The 20,565-nt window shown below is 45.4% G+C and overlaps 1 protein-coding gene across 1 annotated transcript; it reads right to left on the bottom strand.

The window, feature by feature from the left end:
- Positions 1–3,082: 3,082 nt before the first annotated feature.
- On the bottom strand, positions 3,083–18,799 carry LOC130024620 (cryptic protein-like). The gene is made up of 9 exons (XM_056115322.1): positions 18,777–18,799; positions 18,364–18,413; positions 18,108–18,278; positions 17,670–17,704; positions 17,056–17,134; positions 16,451–16,565; positions 16,110–16,219; positions 8,745–8,874; positions 3,083–3,164 (listed from the first exon to the last, which is right to left on the bottom strand). Exons 1-9 carry the CDS (start codon positions 18,797–18,799, stop codon positions 3,083–3,085), a joined length of 795 nt encoding a protein of 264 aa, XP_055971297.1.
- Positions 18,800–20,565: the final 1,766 nt, after the last annotated feature.

The raw sequence follows: 20,565 nt of genomic DNA, 5'->3' as shown, positions 1-20,565 counted from the left end.
TGCTCGGGGCAGGGAAGGAAACTCAACCCACCCCCTCTGAGGGGCCTCGATGAAGACAGTGAAGACAGCCAGGCGTGGGGGCAGGAGACTCTGGATATATATATATATGCACATATGTATATATATATATATAAATATATGAACACACACACATATATAGAGAGAGAGAAACTGCACCTTTTCTAAAATAGTGGTTCAAGCAAACATTAGGGATGATAAGCTCTCTAGTGATATAAACAGAAGAGAATTAGGGTGAGATTAGAAGGAGAATGGTACCAGAGAAATGGGCCCAGGAAATGCAGAAAATAATCCCATCTTGGGGCAGAAGATAGTACAGCAGGTAAAAGCATTTGCCTTGCACTAGATCCCAGGCACCATATATGGTCCTGGAGCACTGCCAGGAGCAAGACCTGAACACTGTCAGCTGTGGCAAAAAAAAAAATCCTCCAACATTCTAACATTGGACCTAAGAGATCAAAACAATATTATCTATTTATTGCCCCAAAGCAATAAATCATCTCAAGAGGACTTGCCATGCAGGTCCACAAGGGGAAAACACCAGGATCAGCCAGGAGGCAGGGGAGCCAATGTACAAAGTAATAATGGGCACCTCTTAGACCCCAGAATTTGCTGAATTATTCAAACAAACCAATACTAAACTTCCTCACCTTACCTCACCTATTTTCCTCATGAGAGTCCAAGTTAACGCTTTTGCCTAGATTTTTCTTTCAATCCTTTTCTCTCTGACCAATACTGGCACTCCCTAATGTAACTTGTGTGGCATTCCCAGCTTCTTAGGAAGTCTGTATTATTTTTTTCCTATTTAACAGTAATTTCTGTGTCTGTATGTCTTGTTGCACCAGATTAAGAAAGATCCCGGCCTCTTCAACAAGTGGTATTGGGAAACCTGGTTAGTTATTTGTAGAAAAATAACTCAACTGGGGCAGGTAATGTGCTTTGCAAGTGGTTGACCTGAGTTTGATCCCAGACATCTCATTTCATCCCCTGTGTCTTTCCAGGAACGATACTTGAGTGCAGAGTCAGGAGTAAGTGCTGTGCACTGTCAGTTGTGGCCCAAAAATAAAAATTTAATTGAATGAATGAACTCATACCCCTATTATAGAAGAATTCTTCATGATATTGAATCTAGAGGCATATTCAATCAACGCCACTGGTCAAGGAAACAACACAAAGATAATTAAGTGTGACTACATCAAAATAAAAAGCTTCTGGGGCACAAAAGAAACAATGACCAGAATAAGGAAACAGACTTGTATAAAATAAGTTCTCACCACACATCTGATAAAGGATTAGTCTCCAAACTATGTAATGCACTTAGTAGCAGGGCCAGAGCAATGGGTAGAGCACTTACAGTGGGTAGAGCACTTACCTTTCACCCAGCTGACTCAGTTTGATCCCCGGCACCCCATGTGATCCCCCCAGAACCACCAGAAGCAATTCCTGTGTGCAGAGTCAAAAGTAACCCCTGAGCACTGCTGGAGGTGGCCCCAAAACAGAAACGAGAAGACACAGATGGCCAACAGATAGATGAAAAACTGCTCATCATCAGGAAAATGCAAATCAAAACAATGAGATATCACCTCACACCAGTGAAAATGACACCTCAAAAAGAACGAAAACAACCAGTGTTAGCATGGCTGTAGGGACAAAGGAACCCTCATCCACTGTGATGGAAATGTCACCTGGTTCAACCTTTTTGGAAAATAAAATGAACAGTTCTCAAAAAACTAAGAATTGAACTTCCACATGATCATTCTGGGCATCTGCCCAAAAACTGTTCAGAAAAGACATTTGAGCTTCCATGTTTATTGTAGCACTATTCACAATAGCCAAAATTTGGGAGCAATACAAGTGTCCAAGAACAGGTGACTGAATAAAGAAACTATGGTGCTTATACACAATGGGATGCTATTTGGCTATAAGACAATGTCATGCAATTTGCTCCTATGTGAATGGATTTGGAGAGTATCATGCTGAATGAAATCAGAAGGAAAGGGACAGATGCAGAATAATCTCTCTCATATACATAGAAACTAAGGAATAACAGATGCCCAAAGGCAACAGAAACTAAGAACTGATCAACAGAACTTAGATTATTATCACTGGAAGGAAGAGGAGTTGGGTTCGAGGTGAGGGACATTCTGATGAAGTATGTGAAATCAGAACACAAAATTATGCCATTAAAAGAATACCACAGTACCTAAATTAAAAAAAGACTTTTATAGACAAATCTGAATTATATCACAGAACAGGAAATAATACTCATGTCCAAAAACAAGTGAAATTTTCTCATATGTAAGTGTCAATATTCATAAAGATTTGTATTTACTTACAGTATTTTTGTAAGAATTGGAAGTAGTTTTGTCATAATTTACTTTCCAAATTTAATGAGAATAAGGTTACTGGAGAGAGAGGCAGTGAACAGGATGTCAGCTTATTCTTTGATCACAACCATCGATTGGGTGCAGATATAAATTCAGTAAATATCAACAAATTTATTGACTTTATTAAATTAATATGTTACATATTTTATTTATATCAAACTACCGAGAGTATTCCGCCCACACGGCAAAGCCTGGCAAGCTACCTGTGGCATATTCGATTTGCCAGAAAACATAACAACAAGTCTCACAATGGAGATGTTACTGTTGCCTGCCCTAGCAAATTGATGAACAGCCAGAGGACAATGCTACAGTGCTACATGTATAATAAATTTTTCAAAAGATTGGCTAGTGAATATTTACCAACAGATCAATGGCTAAAGCACTGTAGAAATGTACAGCTCATCAGCTTGGTAGTGCATCAGCTGAGGATGATTCTATCATCTCTGTGTGTACAAACTTCCCTAGCGCCTGGTTTCACAGGAACAAATGCTAATCGGAACACTAGGGGTGTGGCTGTAAAGAGAAACATAGTCACTGGTTTCCCTTTACCAACTGCCAGTAGTTCAGGAAGAAGAGAAACGTGGAAATCTAATGCTTAGAGAGTTCAATTAATATATTCAAAACAGAATTCAACAGAAAGGGCAACTATAGACCTGTGTGATGCGCAGCTACAAATGTCAGTGACTTCTACCAGCAGCAGAATCTGAAGAAGCATCCAGAGGCTGCTCCCGAATGCAGCCAGAAACGGTCAGTTGCTGCCTGTGTAGAAAGGGGGAAATTGTGACATGACTGAAAGGTGCCACAGGGCCCTCTCTTAACCAGCAGGCATTGGCTCAGCTTTTCCTGAAGTAAAGTCTAGAGCTGACAGGCATGGGCACCAGGAAATACAAACCAAGGAACTGATACAGATCCTGCAATTTTCTCTGTTTCTGTTCCTTCAATAAGAATACACAATAACAATAACCAGTGAAACAGCACTTCCGTTCCTAGGGCGGGTTCGGGTAGGTGGGGAGAAAAGTAAGTTCCTTCTGCCATCAATCTAGAGTGGAGAGAGCGTTTCCCAAAGGCAGGTACCCTCCTGTCAGGGTGAGCAAAACCAGGGATACCAAAAAGGCTCCACCCTGGGGAGTGAGCACTGAGATAAGGGGCCAGGAAGCCTGTCTCCACCAGCTCTCAACAGCAGGAGACAAGCCAAGGAGATAAGCCAAGTGGCACATTTATGTGAAGATTTCAGCCCTCAGCCAGGCTCTTTTTATCTCCCAGAAAGTTCCTACTCTTTACAGATCACTCTGAGCACCAACGGTATCTTTTAAGGGGAAAAAAAAAAATACCTTTTATTCACAAAATCTCAAAGCATAATAGAATAGTCAGTGGTTTACTTGTCACCGTTCTTGCATGAGATTGTAAATTATTTTTAGTTAGCCAGTTAAGAATTCTCAATTATTCTGTTTGTTAACTGGCCAACGACTAGAGAGGGAAATAGGTAGGTAGACAGGATTAAAAATCATCATTACGTAAAAAGGCTTATGTCTCAAAAGCCAAACTACTATTTCTCATGAACCAATTTCCAAGTCAATCATTTACTAAATTTCACCTTTTCCTTTAATATTCATCTATTACATTGGATTTCTACTTCCATAGCCAATGGTTAAAAATAGTATAGATTAAAAATAAATAAAATAATGTGCTACATGGGCACAAAAGTGAATTTAAAAAACTAAAACTCAATAGCTACGCTTCTGTGTGCTGTTTGAGGGAATGCAGCTCCATGTGCACGAAGCGTCATCTTCCTCCTAGGCGCCTTCAGCACCTCTAGCCCACCTATTCAGGTAGTTTCACTTCCAACTTTCAAGACTGTGTCACTGAGCCCTTTATACAGTGAACTTCAAAAATATTTGCAGAGAGAAATTGAAACCCAAGCACAAAAATTTGTTAGTCTACAACTGTACCTCATGGTGTCTCACTAATAAAAATTTAAAAATTTAAAAAAATTAAAAATAGGGGCTGGAGAGATTTGCACAGCGGGTAGGGTGTTAGCATTGCACACTGCAAACCCGGGTTCGATTCCCAGCATCCCATATGGTTCCCTGAGCACCACCAGGAGTAACTCCTGAGTGCAGCGCCAGGAGTAACCCCTGTGCATCGCCAGGTGTGACCCCCCAAAAAAATGTGTGAAAAAAATTTTAAAATAAAAAAATAAAATTAAAAAAATAAATAAAATAGATATAAAAATAAATAAATAGATAAATAGGTAACACTTTACATGGCAACTATGCAAAAAAACTATTTGCAGAATTGTGTGCGCATGCGTGTGTGTGTGTGTGTGTGTGTGTGCATGTTCGCACGTATTATGTAGAACCCATTAAGTTCTACATGACTTTCCATTGCAGTTATCACACTGTGCTATCTGATCCTGTACGTGAGCTCTCCTAGCCTCTCTGGGTCACACTGATATAGCAGGAGAGGAAGGGTAAAGGATCAAGAGAACTAGCTAATTTAGCTGTGGTCAGTTTAAATCCCACACACCAAAAAGATCTCCAATCAGAACAGGTAATGGGATGGCTGATGGGTGGGAGATAACAGCAGATAAAAGTAAGTCCCCAGCCAGGCTCTCTCTGCCCTGTCACCTACGCCCAGGCAGACAGACAGCAGGACCAGCTCGGCTCTCATGACTGGACACTCGGACAGGGGTTGTACACCCAGACAATGGCCAGGTAGCGGAGACCTCAGCCACGCACAGGTAGCTGTGGCTGGAAGTTAAAGAAAAGCAACCGGTGCTGGCGCGGATGTGGTGAGAAAGGGACCCTCCTTCACTGCTGGTGGGAATGCTGACTGGAAAACAGTATGGACGATTCTCAAAAAATTAGAAATTGAGCTCCCTTTTGACCCAGCTATAGCACTCCTGGGAATATATCCCAGAGAGGCAAAAAGGTATAGTCGAAGCGACATCTGCAATTGTTTGTTCATTGCAGCACTCTTTGCAATAGCCAGAATCTGGAACAAACCTGAGTGCCCGAGAACAGATGACTGGTTAAAGAAACTTTGGTACACCTACACAATGGAGTACTATGTAGCAGTTAGAAAAGATGAAGTCATGAATTTTACATACAAGTGGAACTACATGGAAAGTATCATGTTAAGCGAAATGAGTCAGAAAGAGAGGGATAGACAAAGAAAGATTGCATTCATCTGGGGAACATAAAGTAACAAAATAGGAAACTAACACCCAAGAGTTGTCGAAACTAGTACCGGAATTTTGCTCCGTGGCTTGGAGGCCAGCCACACATGCTAGGGGAAAAGGGAGCTGAGCTAGAGAAGGGAACACCAAATAAAGAGTGTTGGGAGGATCCTCTCAGGATGGGAGAAGCATGCTGAAAGTAGACTATAGACCAAACATGATCGCCACTGAATGCCTCTCTTGCAGGCCACAGAACCCAAAAGGAGAGAGAGAGAACAAAAGGGAATGCCCTGCCACAGAGGCAGAGTGGGATGGGGGAGGGGGGTTTGGGAGGGATACTGGGACCCGTGGTGGTAGAAAATGGGCACTGGTGGAGGAATGGGTATTTGATCATTGTATAAGTGAAACCCAAGCACAAAAATTTGTAAGTCTATAACTGTACCTCATGGTGTTTCACTAATAAAAATTTAAAAAAAAAAAGCTTTAGAAAATCAGGGGGGAAAAAAGAAAGAAAAACCAAAATGACGGAGAACTGCACAACCCAAGAGAGACCCAGCAACAAAATTTCAGAGTAGGAAAGTGCACACTGGACAGAGCTCAGCCAAGGGGCAAGACCAGGCCATCATACCCTGCAGATGAGCAGCTGGTGAGGGACTTCGGACATTTTCCATAGACTGAGCATGGAGGGACAGGACGAGACGTCCTCCAGGGCTGAGAGGAAAGGCTGGACACTGGAAAGGAGCCTAGGCCCAGGCACTGGAATCACACAATCAATTCTAACTACCTAATTTTCTGAGTTTTCTACACAGATCTTTCAAACAATTTTCAAAAATCTATTAGAAAAAAAATCCACTTTCTTGTTAATGACACCTACAGCATAGTTTTTCCTTAGCCAAGCACCAGATAGATAAGTGTCTGCTGGGAAAGGGGGTTTCTGAGTACAGAGTGAAAGATGGTTTTCTGAACACAAAACTGCTCTAGGGGCCAGAGCGATAGTGCAGAGGGTAGGGCATTTGCCTTGCATGCAGCCATCCTGGGTTCAATTCCCAGCTTGCGACATGATCCCCTGAGCACCGCAAGGAGTAGTTCCTGAGTGCAGAGCCAGGAGTAGCCCCTGAGCATCGCTGGGTGTGACCCAAAAAGACCAAAAAAAAAAAAAACTGCTCTAAAGGCATAAGCCTCTATCTCACATGAGCAATAAACCCTGTGGTGGTTTCTTCAGTGAATTTAGTTTTGAATATTTTAAATGAAAGTCCTGAGGTTTATAAAAGATCATGAGTTTGGTCAACCAATTTTCCAATTGAGGCCATCTATTCAGCGTCTCTCTTCCCTTTCAGAGTTTATTCTCTTCAGCGTATTTGAGAAATGTGTTGTTTGTGCTTAGGGGCTCTGCCCAGCAGTGCTCAGAGGATGCTCCTAGCTCCGTGCCTGAGACTTCCCTCCAGCAAGCAGTGCATGCACACTAAGCTTCTGAACTGCCCCGGGTCCTCTGTCACTCTTTCTATTTCTCCTTCTTGCTGGACAGACTGTGAATCACCACTGGAGCTGATATTAGCACCTGTCTCCAAGTACCAAGTAGTTTGGATTTCTTTTATTTGTTTGTTCGTTTTGCTTTTTGGGTCACACCCAGCGATGCACAGGGGTTACTCCTGGCTCTGTGCTCAGGAATTACTCCTGGCGGTGCTCAGGGGACCATATGGGATGCTGGGAATCAAACCTGGGTCGGCTGTGTGCCAGGCAAATGTCCTACCCACTCTGCTATCACTCTAGCCCCCCGGATATTTTGTTAGGCCCTCAAGCCCTTTTTATTTTCCCTGTTGGAGTTCAGATTTGCTAGAAGACAAGACTGACTTTCAAGAGATAATTAGGGTCCTTAGAAAGGATCTAACTCTTCTCCTTTATTAGAAATCTAAAACAATTTTATTTATTTTGTCACTTTGAATGGGTTGGAGCGATAGCACAGCAGGTAGGGCGTTTGCATTGCACGCAGCCAACCTGGCTGTCCCAGGTTCGATTCCTCCACCCCTCTCGGAGAGCCCAGCAAGCTACTGAGAGTATCTCGCCCACACGGCAAAGCCTGGCAAGCTACCCGCGATGTATTCAATATGCCAAACACAGTAATAGGTGTCACAATGGAGACCTTACTGGCCCGCTCGAGCAAATCGATGAACAAAGGGAGGACAGTGACAGTGACAGTGACAGTGAATTATAGTTACTTATGACTAGGTTTCACGCATACAATGTTCCAACACCAATCCCTTCACCAGTGTCCACTTCACTCACCATCATTCACTTCTCTCCCTCAGTGTCAACTTCTCCTCAGTGTTCCCAGTTTCCCTCCCACACCCCACCCTGCCTCTGTAACAGGCTCTTTTAAATAATCTTTTTTTTAATTTATTTCATTTTAAACAGGCACTGAGTAAATTTTAGGCACAGTGGTTAGGATCTAACTCTTCTGACAGAATTCTCTCTCTGCTTAATTATTATAAAGGGTTTATAATTATTATAATTATTATAAAAACCTTTATAATTATTATAAAGGTTTCGCTGTGTAGCATCTTCTTTTTTTAAGGGAAATGTTGGTGGAAGGTCTTAAGAAGTGCCGACTGGCCTGAAAGGGTGTCACAAAGGAGCAATTACAGGAGGGTGGGAAATAGGTGTTGGTGCCCAGCTGTCTGCCTTTAGTCTTCAGTCTCTGTTCTCTCCTTGGCCTTCCTCCTCCCTCTCCTCCTTCCTGTATGTTTGGAGCATTTTTAGGCAGCTGCTCTTTGCCAAAGCAGTAGTGCTGACTGGCCCTCCAAGGACTTAGAGTCAGTGCTGTTGAGTGTGGAAGGATCTGCGTGCATCGTGCACAAAGAGCTCAGGGCACTCAGAAGGACTTGATCAGCTATCTCAGAAGAGGGCTTCTGTGCTCTGCGGGCTCTGTGTGAGGACCCAGGAGGTCCCAGTCTCTAATATTCAATCACACGTGTCAGTCATCTGCCTGGATGACACAGGAAAGCAAGACAGACTCCTCTTGAACACGTTTATTAAACAAAAGAATTGGTAGTGAAACAGGACACATATCCAAGTAATATTTCAGCTTCTAAGAAACCAATCAAATCTGTTGCAACCTAGACAGTCAGAAGCGATGCCTAGAACTGCCGGGGCTTCCGTGGTACCCCAGAGTCTGAGCAATCCTCTCTTCCTTGAGGATGCTTTGCAGCAGGAGGCAGGGCACAGTGAGGAGGAAACTCAGCAAGTAAGGTGAGCTCAGTCCATTAGCCCTGGAGGCCAGAAAGTCTTGCAGGTCTGAAACAAAATATCCAGAGTCTTTTAGATGTAGTGTGGCAAGCTTGCTTTAGAAGAGAATTGTCTATTCTCTCAAACCTTTCTCTCTCCTTGGCCTCCTCACAAGACCATGGCCCCTGGGCAGTGGATGGGCTAAAAACTCCACCTTCACACAAGAGCCACAAAAGGAGGAACACGGAGTGAGCAAGACTCGCCTTCCCTTTAAACTTTCTTTTCCTCTTTGTTTTGTTCTGGTTTGGGGGTCACAGCCGGTAGTGCTCAGGGTTTAACTCCTGGCTCTGCTCAGGGATCACTCCTAGAGGGGCTTGGGGAACCATCTGGGATGCTGGGACTCAAGCGCAGGTGAGCTGAGCAGAAGGCAACACCCCGTCCTGTACTAGCCCTCAGCCCTCCTTTAGACATTCTATCCCTTTCACTGCAAGCAGAAACCAGGGGATTTTTATGGAACCAGGAGAGGTGAGAGAGAAATTTTGAAGGCTAACACATAAATAACCTTCCTCAGCTTCAGAATTCCACACAACTGAGTCAGTCACTGCGGGCTCAAAGATCTAATTTAAAATAAAATAGTGGTGCTGGAGCAATAGCACAGCGTGTAGGACATTTGCTTTGCACGCGGCCAACCCGGGTTCAACTCCCAGCATCCCATATGGTCCCCTGAGCAACACCAGGAGTAATTCCTGAGTGCAGAACCAGAAATAACCCCTGTGTATCACCAGGTGTGATACAAAAAAAAAAAAGCAAAAATAAATAAGTAAAATAGGTAGCACAATTAGGACATGGAAGGGACCACTATGGTAATGGTAGTTGGAAATGATCATTCTGGACAAGAACTGCATGCCAAAGGAGATAAAGGTTATACATAATAAACTTTCAGTACCTATATTGCCAGCCTTAATGCCCAAAAGTAGCAGGGGTATGGCGGGGGGAGGGGGGGGAAGAGCAGGGAGGGAGAGAGAGGAGGGAGGGAGGGAGAGAGGAGGGAGAGAGGCAAGAGAGGGAGATAGAGAGAGAGAAAGAGAAAGAGGAGGGAGGGAGAGGTGAGAGAGAGGAGGGAGAGAGGGAGGAAAAGAGAGAGAGAGAAGTGTCTGCCATAGATTCAGGCTTGAGGGGCAGTGCGGTTGGGGTGGTGGGATGATGGGAGGGAAACCAGGGACATTAGTGATGGGAAATGTACACTGATGAAGGGATGGATGTTGGAGCATTCGTGTGTGACTGAAACCCGATCATGAACAACTTTGTTATTGTGTATCTCCCGGTGATTTGATAAAAAATAAATACATAGTTGACAATAAAATGACAGTTAAAAGGAAATCCAACTTGCCTGTCCCCTCCCAACCCTCAAGAAGTCCCGGCCTGGTTTATTGACCGGAGGCTGCTCACACAAGAGTTGACTCCCCGTTCCTGAAGTCTTGGCTACTGCACAGCATGACAGACCCTCTCTCCCCCCGTCCGGCACCGTCTCCTCCTGTGCCCATACCCTCAGCTGCAACCAAGTGGCTGTAGTGTGGCAGCACTGACTCTGAGCCCAAGAATCCTAGTGTCTGACTCTTCCTCTAGCTGGGATCCCCAGCCAAAGCTGCTGAGGATGGATCTCTGCATGGGGACCAGTGCAGGGGTCTCTTTAGCTAACAATCTGTTAGCAAGCAATGAGCGTGTGAAGCTGACAAGCCCCACAGCCTGGATACCAGCAGAGGGGCCAGCAACACTGAAATATTCTCACGAGCAAATCTGGGGCTGGACATAGGAGGCCGGCAGAGAAGCCTGCAGACCAGCACCCAGCTACTGGGACGTCTTCTCAGGGATGCCCAAGAAGAGTCACCCGACTTTCCCCTGCACAGGCCTACGTAGCCCTGCCATCTATCATCCTGGTGAGTCTGAAGTGGAGATTTTGAGTAATGAGAAAGGAAGGCACTGCAGCTGGGACTCCTTCTGCACCTGGGCACAGCTGTGGGGAAGGTGGTGAAGAGGGATAGAGACAGACTTGCTCTGAGCCAGTCACTGCGGCCTTGCTCTCCCCTACCTCGGGGAAGAACCACACAAAAAAAGGAATCCAAGCATCCAGTCCCAGAGGACACTGGTGAGGACACAGGGCTGATGAGGAAGAGCTGACAGGGACACTGTGTGAGAACGAGGTTTGCTCTCTCGAACCTGGCATTGACTTCCCCGGGCACAGGAGGGGATTTTGTCCTACAGCCGAACGTAAGTGCTTTCTTGTGCATAAATTCAAGGGCCCCTGGTTGGACCAGCTTTGTGAATGTGGTTGGAGTGAACAAACCCCTCCTCCAGGCAGGCATCCCCAGAGAGATGTTGGAGCAGCAGTGGGTCTCTGTGGAAGGGCTCGAGGTCACGGGCTGAGCTTAGAAGGAAAATCTTAGAACTTCCACCAGTACTTATAGAAAACTTTTCAAATAAGCATTTTCAAACTTAATGCGTTCATCACACTCCATGAAATCAACAGATGGGTCCACTATTATTTTATATAATTGCAAAAAGAAAAGGGCAATTGGTAAGTAAATAATGAACCTACTGGTAAAGGAACAAGCATGATAACCTCTCAGTATCTGCATTGCAGATGATAGTGCCCAGAAGGGGAAAGAGAGAGAGAGAGAGAGAGAGAGAGAGAGAGACAGAGACAGAGACAGAGACAGAGACAGAGACAGAGACAGAGAAGGAAAGTGCCTGCCATAGAGCCATAGAGGCAGATGGGGATGGGGGGGGGGGGGGGGAAAGAGGTTACAGGAGGGAAACTGGGTCATTGTTGGTGGGAAATGGACACTGGTGGAGGGATGGGTGTTGGATTATTGTATTACTGAAACCTGATCATGAACAGCTTCGTAACTGTGTATCTCACAGTGATTCAATCAAGTAGCAGTGTAGCACTGTAGCACTGTCCTCCCTTTGTTCATTGATTTGCTCAAGCAGGCACCTGTAAAGTCTCACAACAAACTGTAAGACTTGTTGTTACTGTTTTTGGCATACTGAATACATCAAGGGTAGATTGCCAGGCTTTGCCTGTGGGCCAGATACTCTCATTAGCTTGCCGGGCTCTCTGAGAGGGGTGGAGGAATTGAACCCACGTTGGCCACATGCAAGGCAGATGCCCAACCCGCTGTGCTATCAAAAAAAGTAAAATTTAAAAATAAGTAAATAAAAATAATGAACCTCAGGGGTACGGTGCCACCCAGCAGGTCAACCTGTACCTGTGGGGCGAGTGCATCAGCAGCCTGATGGTGCCGTCAGGCTTCCCAGGCTTCCCGACACCCCAAAATTGCTGCTAGGCCTCTGGCCGGACCACAACAACTTGGAACAACGTTTCCTGAGAAATATGGGAGTCACACCCAAAAACCGCCTGCAGCTCAGGTATGCAAGCTCAATAAACTATTTAGCATCTGCCCAAGGGGCAGATTGGGGTGGTGGTAGGAAGACTTAAAGTAATGGTGGTGGGAAGGCTCAATGGTGGTGGGATTGGTAATGAAATAGTGAATGTAAACAATTACTATGAACAACTTTATGAAAAATTTAAAAAGTAAAAAAAGAAAAGAAAGAAATTTCAGTTGCTACCAGCTACTCCTGAGAGTAGGGATGGAATCTAAATAATTTTAAGATAAACTGATGTAATAGCGTACGTGTGCAACCTCAGGGAACCAGCACTTGTGTAACTTCAGAGAGTCGGCATGCATGCACAACCTCAGAGAACCAGCACCCGTGCAACCTCAGAAAGCCATCCTGCATGTGCCATCCCATACATCTAAACAACAACCCCCATGACAAAGGGAGTTATTATTATAAGAATAATAGTAATTTTTCAGTGTGTGTTGTAACAAGCAATAAAAACTGAACAATTTTGTGCCCGCCTAGGGGGCGGGCTTGGGGATAGGTGGGAAATTGGGGTGGGGACAATGGTGGAGGGAAGGTCCCACTGATGGTGGGATTGGCACTGGAATATTGAATGCCTGAAACAGCTGTATTATAAACAACTTTGTAAGTCAGGATGTTTAAATAAAGTAATAAAATAAAATAAAATGCATTCAAAAACAAATTTTTTTTTTTAAAAAATGAACCTACCAAAAAGCCTTTCAAGATTTCGATCCAGCAGAGATTTTTATCATGCATATGAGTATGGCACATATGGGAAAGGCATAAAGTAAAGTAAAAGTAAAGGCCCTCCCGTTGATCTTCGATTTGCTCATGCGGGCCCAGTAACATCTCCATTGGAGACTTTGTTGTTACTGTGTTTGGCATATCGAATACGTCACGGGGAAAATGTCATTTATGCATATGGTTCAGCAGCTGAATGAGGCCCTTGCTCAGATATTCTTACTGACAAGCACTGGGGTACCCTGGATGATAGGAGTATGGTTCAGTACAAGGATGAGAAGCAGCCTTCATACTCTCCAATGTGCAGACTCAAGTGTCTCTGGAAGTCAGAGACTTCCTCTCCAACCAGGATACTAAGAGAATTTTGCACTCTTACGGGATGACATTCACAGACAATTTGACAAAAGTCTACCCTTCTTTTTTCATTTATTTTTGGGAGATTTGTTTTGGTTTCGTTTGAGTTGTGAGCCACACCTGGAGGTGCTCGGGGCTGATTCCTGGCCCTGCACTCAGGGATCATTTCTGGCAGCTCAGGGGAACCATGTGAGGTGTGGCGTTAGAATGGGTCGGCCGCACACAGGGCAAGCACCCTATCCGTTGTACTATTACACCAACCCATTTTGTTTTTGTTTTGTGGCCACACCTGGCAGTGCTCAGGGTTTACTCCCGGCAGGGCTCAGCAGACCATATGGGATGCCGGGGATTGAACAAAGCAATCGCAAAGCAATCGCCCTCCCCATGGTGCTCTGTTTCTAGCCCTGGGTAAAGTTCTAGTCATTCATCCTTACCTAGGGGCTAGAGTCCCATTCCCTCCGCAGAGCACCAGCTGCCTGTTGATTGTTGACTGGCTTTTGCCTAACATGTGTGTTTTATTAGGATTATTGGGGTGAGCTCCTGAGCAGTGCTGGGGACCCACAGGCCTCTTGGGGCAGATCTTGCCTCCTGGACCAGATGGGCTGCTGCTCAGACTGGCATGGCTGTGTCTGGCCCAGAAGTTCTGAGGCCACTAGGGCCAAAGCCTATGTTGCTTAAACGGGAATAAATAAAGGGCAGGATATTGAATGTGGGGCTTTTGCATGCAAGGGAAGCATCCCACCCCCTGAGTTGTGTCTCAGCCCCACAAAATGTATTGTGATTTTCTTTTTGGTTTTATAATTGTGTTTGAAGCGTGAGGTTTGGCTTGGCCTTACCCCAATCTGATATTTACATGGCTTGTTTATCTCTGAAGACTCTTGAGTTTCTTCTTCATGGGCAATGTGTTACAGCTCATATCTATGTGACTTCATGGAAGTTAAAAGAGACAGTGCCATCATTTTGATAAAGATATAGCTATAGAATCATTCATTATGCTGTATAGGTTAGCTGATATAATGTCTTATATCGGGGCCAGAGAGATAGTACAGCGAATAGGGCATTTGCCTTGCACACAGCTGACCCGAGTTCAATCCCCAGCATACCACAATCCCCAAGCACCGTCAGGAGTAATTCCTGAGTGTAGAACCAGGAGTAACCCCTGAGCATGGCTGGGTGTGGCCCCAAAGAGCAAAAAAAAAAAAAGATTAATTTTTTAAAATGTCTTATATCAATTGTCTCTCAAAAAAGTATCTAGCATATTTCAGAGATGTGCTTACTTACACAATGTGAATGATAATAATCTTATTCACAGATTAATATTACATATTAACCATCATTCCATCAATGGTTATACTAATATGACATGGTGTTAATATTTTAAAATAAAATGTTCTTATAATATAGCTTGTTTTCAGGTGAACAATAATCTATCTCTTATGGTTATACATTAAGAAAAAATAGACCCTGTCTACTAGTTTTCAGAGTTTCACTGGCCTCCAATCCCAAAGAGACAACTGACTGTGTCCAGTGCAATATTACAGGTTTTTCCATAGGCTTCCATAGAACTAAATGGTTCAGCTGTATGAACTGCATGAAATACATGGAGAGCTAATAAGCAGTTACCATGATGCTGCCATCATAAACCTTCATTATGCAGCTGCCACAACCCCCATCACTATCATCCTTACCACTGTTTGTACAATTCTACTGTCACCACCATCACTGTCATCCTGTGCTGCCATGATCAGTACCACCAGCAGCCGGAGGCAGGATCAGTGGGTGAGAGAGCAGGGGTCTTCACGTGCCTGACAAAGTACCCTGCGGATGGGTCAAAGAAGACAGCAGCCCCAGACTTGGAAGACTCAGAGGATGTAAAATAGTGACCCCATCTCCTGGAAGTCAGTTTTCCTCCAGTGCTTTTGCCCGGAGACTAGAAATAATCCCTGGTACCTTCCCCACATCCCTGCTGGGAGCCAATGGCAAGTGGGAAGTGACTTACCTGTCCGAACACAGATGCACCACCTACAACTCCCACGCCTGCTCCCTACTTCCTGCCCCCCTTTCTCTGAAACATGGGAGGAGGCCGACATCCTCACACAGATAAGCGGGGTAAGGTGGCTTTGGGGGATGTGCCTGGGCTGGAATCAAAGAGCAGTGGCACAAAGAAGGCGGGAATGAGACCAAAGGGCTGTGCCTTCATGAAGACCCCCTTAACTGTGCTGTGAAGATTGCCTTGCTTCACCAAAAACAGCTGCAGATGGGGTGAACACTGACCCTAGGAGTTCAGGGTTGGACCCTCATTGTGGCCCTGAGCTGTCGCCCACAGCAGGGTATTGACAGGTGGGGAGGACAGGAGGTCGGCTGATAGGGCTACTCACTGGTGCTGCCCTCACGGTAACCTCCCGGTGGGCATGGAGAGGCTGTGGTGTCACTGTGCCCTTCCATAGGGGTTGGGTGGAGGGTGGGGCTGGACGCCCCCAATAGAGAAGCCCCCTGGCCGGCTACTTGGCTATGTCTCGGTTAACGGTGGCCTGACTCTTTCCCCAGGCAGGGTGAGGCCTTCTCTAAGTGCCCCCAGCCCTGCCAAGACAGTCCAGCACCGCAGACCGATTCAGCCGCGCGCCAACCTAGGACTTGCATGTTTCTCATTGCGTTTCAGGAGGGAAACTTCTGCGTGGCCTTAGCTCAGAAACCCCTACAAAGGTTGTTGGTGCGACGCCTCGGTCGCTGTCCTAGGAGCGAAGCTAGGCGGCGGGAGACGTGCAGGGGGCCCGGGGGCTTACCGCAGCGGCCAGGAGCGCGCGGGGGCAGGCAGCGTAGCGCGGCGAAGACGCAGCGGCACAGGCGGCAGCCGCCGAACGTCCAGGCTCCGTGCTCCAGGGCGCCGCAGCCACTGCGGGGACAGACGTCAGTGCCGACCGTGGGCGCCGGGCCCGTGAGAACCCAGGTCGCTAGCGCCGGGCCCCGTTAGAACCCAGACCGCTTAGCGCAGAGAACCCGTTAGAACCCAGACCGCTTAGCGCCGGGTCCCGTTAGTGAAGGATCCCGGTTAGCGGCCCGCGTCCACCCGCGTCTTGCCCCGCGCCCACCCCGCGGCCCACCCCGCGCCCTGCCCCGCGCCCACCTGTGCCTCTGGTCGTGCTCGCAGTAGCGGCCGGTGAAGTGCGCGGGACACACGCAGAAGCTGCCCAGCACGCAGGTGCCCCCGTTCCTGCAACAGCGCCGGGGCTGGGGCTCACCTGTCGGAGAAGAACGAGGGGCGAAGGGGGGCGGCGGCTCAGCGCCTCTGCGCCCCTCGCCACCCGGCCTCTGCTCCCCCACCTACCCGAGACCAAAGCAAAAGTTCGCCTCCCCGACCACCCTCCCCCGCCAGCAATAAAATTAGCACCTGGCGGGAGTGTTTGCTCAGGTACTTGGTAGGATGAAAAGCATCCCGGAGGGGGCGGGCGAGGCTGAAAGGCCGACGGGGCCGCGGGGCGCCGGCTCCGCCTTTGTCATGCTAAGCCCGGCTGCCGGGCTTCACGAGACGGTGATTAAAGACAGGCCTCCCGAGCGACCACCCACGGGAGCCGCGACACCCCCTCCGACGCCGAAAACTCCCCCGCCCCCGCCCCACTGCAGGGACCCCTGGGGACACGAAGTCTTGGATGGAGCCCGAAAGTCTGCAGACAGCCGTGAAGGCCCCTGTTACGAGGAACATTTGTTCCAAAAACATCCCAATCCCTGGACCTGCAAAAAATCCCTGGTCGAGGCAAACGCAGACGCCAAGCGGCCTTGACAAAACATCCAGGAAGTTTTTACCAATGAACTGTCAAAGTCTTTTTCAAAACTAAAGAACACCTCCCACTGTGAATTCTTTTAAACCACAATGCATCATCATGAAGATGAGAAAATGTTCTCTGTTTCTGTTTGTCTATTTAATCTTTTTTTTTTAAATTCTGCCTGTATTGCACTGCATAGTATCAACACACTGGTTTTTGGTTGATTTTTCTTGGGTTTTTTTTTTTTTTTGGTCCAATTTGTTTTAAAATCTTTAAAAAGACTTAACCCAGAAGTGAAAACCAATGATCCAGCGTGAGTGGGCTGGCCTGCCTGTTGGTTCTGAGTGCAGAAAACTGATTCTGTTAGAACTCTAAGCAGTTTAAGGAGCTGGTTATTGGACCCGCTGCGCAGAAGCCTCTTGATGACGCTGTCAAGAGAATTTTATCTATGATGTGAGGCTGGATTAAGTGATGAATTCCCACTTAACTCTAAATTTTGTGATTTGATAACTCCAGAAGTTAGCTCATACTCAGCATACTTTATTATCACAAATAGGTGCTAGATACCTTTAAGTATCTTACGAAAATGAATAATTGCCCATAATAATCATTGCACACTATTCAGTATAAGAAATATGCCATTAATAGAGAAGAATGACGAGGAAGGTGCTTTGAGACAGAGCTCATGTTTTATCCTACCTTTGTGGCCCTCAAAACTCAGTGTCTGATTATTACCAAACGGAGGGAGGGTGCCCCCATTTATATTGAGAGATCATCTGTGAAAATACCTTGTAACACAAGCAAGCACTGCAGAAAACTACTAAAATAAAAGCCATTTTTTTAAAAGTTTCACATCATGGTCACACCCTACATTTTGTGTAGGCGCACACATACACACACACACACACACACACACACACACACACATACCCCCGCAGGCCTATTGTGGTGTAATGTGGCAGCTATTTCAGAATCCACAAACCTCCTTCTGTCTGTGGGTGGGGCAGTACCAAGACTTACTTTCCTGGAAACTCTGGGAGTAAATGCGTGAATCCGGCAGCCTCCAGCTGTCCGCGCTATCATTCACTGTTCTAAAATTGTCCGAGGATGAGTGAAACGTTTTCTGCTGGAACTTTTGAGCTGTGACATTGTGGATTTCTTCTCTATTCTTGTGTCTCTCTCTTTGATGACCTTTTAAAAACATTGAGAATCTGAGACTGATAATGACTGAGAAAGAGACATAATAAAATCAGACTATAAATAAAATGCTGCTTACTGTTTCCCAATTGGATTGTCTGGAATGCCAAACTGATCATAAACAGAAGCCTGTAATAATCAAAGAAAATAATTAAAATATAAAAAGTTAGAAACATAACATATGCATAAAATGTCGTGCAATAATTCTATACAACATTTAAGCATATAAAATACCTAGAAAAATAAGATCATTTTTCAATTATAAATAAAATAACAGTGCAATTATTTTTCATTTATTTTGCTACTTGCTCAGTTTTGTTATGCAAAAGCAAATGTACAAATTACAAATGTACAGAGTATGGCTTGGAAAGATTTTGAGATCCAGAAAGTGCCTTATTCCTTAATGAGAAGAAAAAATTGTGCATACATTTTTTTCCAAAGGCTTTTAAATGCCCCTCTTGGCTCCAATATAGGCACCATCTATGTCCTTACCTAACAGGGCAGCTCTGGGTCATTTTCCCACTGCTTGAGTGTTCTCTCACCAAAACACTGAAGCTAGACGTCCAAGAAAGTTGAATCTGAAATTATCTTCGCACCCAGATCTGGAGAAACTTCATCAAGCGGCAGCATGGGTAAGAAGACAGCAATTTCCTACCTTCTGCTCAAGTCAAGAGAAAGATCTTTGAATTCTGCTATGCTAACCCAAGGCAGTGGCCTGCTGTGACAGGCAGAGCCCATGCTGAGCTCTTTCCTCAATGGCTGGGGGTGGAGTCTGGGCTGAGTAGATACTGTAGTGATTGCAGCTTCAGAGGTTGACCTTTGTAAAAAACACTGCCAAGCCTTTCCCTCACTGAAAACAATCAAATCAAAACAGAATTGAAATTTTGACATGCACAAAAATAGAAAACTTGATTTTGCACTGCATATATTCTGTATGTATGCATCATCGTATGTTGCATATTTTCATAGGCAAATGGAAATTGATGATGCATAGGCTTTGTATAGATAAATGGTCAGGGCCCAGCTAAAAAAGAAGCTTCTTAAGGAGCATTGCTCCCCCAAATCCCAAAGTGAGAACACTGTATCAAAGGATAGTTCCATATCTGCCTGATAGAAACCTGTCACTATTCCAAACCCAGCCTTTTCTCTACATAGCATGATAGCGAACATGTAAGATCTGTCACCAGAGAGAAAAGCACAATCCATCCTGGAAAGGCATTATCCCCCATACAAACGGCAAGCCAACTATGATTGGCAATTTAAGCTCCATTTATGGAGCAATACTGATTCCAAATATATCTGATAATGTATTAAGTTTTTTTGGTGGGTTTGTTTGCTTATTTGTCTTTGGACCAGTGATCCTGTGGCATTGCTCCTGATTTTGTGCTCAGAGGTTGTTCCCAGGAGTGATGGGAACTGGGTGGGTGGGAAAGACCATGCAGTGACTGGGATCAAACCAAGTCCTCTCACCGGCAAAGCAAGTGGGCAATCTTTTAAGCTAACTTTATGACCCTATCAAAGTTTTGATTGTATTTGAAGTTTAATTTTGGGGGAGTCACACCTGGCAATGCACAGGGGTTACTCCTGGCTCATGCACTCAGGAATTACTCCTTGCGGTGTTCAGGGGACCATATGGGATGCTGGCAATCGAACCCAGGACGGCCGCGTGCAAGGCAAACGCACTCCCCGCTATGCTATCGCTCCAACCCCTGAAGTTTCATTTTTTAATGAAAATTTGTACTAAGAACATTTCAAACATATGCAAAAAAATGGACAATGATCCAATCATGGATCACTACAACTGAGGTTAACAGTAGAGAGCTTACTTTGCATGAAGGAGGTCTTAGGTTAGATTCTTGGCACTGCAAAAACATGTTGGTTGAACAATTGATACAAACTTGATACAAACTTTTATCAATCTTCATTTATTTTCTATGTCATTTGGAGTTTACTGGAGGTATTTGGGGCTGTTGTTTTGTTTTGAGGTTTTTGAGTACTGGTAGTGCTCAAAAGTTATCCCCAGCTCTGTAAACAGGGGTCACATCTGCTCTGGGCCTGTATGGTGTTGGAGATTGAACCAGGATTCCTGTGTGCAAGGCATGTACTCAACTCATTAAGCCCTCTCTCCAACCCCTTTTGGAGCTCTTTTTTTTTTCCAGTCAAATCTCAGGCATCATGACATTTCCTTCATCAAATGAGTTTTTTTCAGGTTTGTGTTATATAAGTGGATACTAGAAAAGTATCTTACCAGCAAGAAAGGCTTAAGAGACTAGAACAGCTG

Source organism: Sorex fumeus, unplaced genomic scaffold, assembly GCF_029834395.1.
Source record: "Sorex fumeus unplaced genomic scaffold, SorFum_2.1 ptg000029l, whole genome shotgun sequence".
Taxonomy (NCBI): domain Eukaryota; kingdom Metazoa; phylum Chordata; class Mammalia; order Eulipotyphla; family Soricidae; genus Sorex; species Sorex fumeus.
This window is presented reverse-complemented; position numbering and strand designations above follow the sequence as displayed.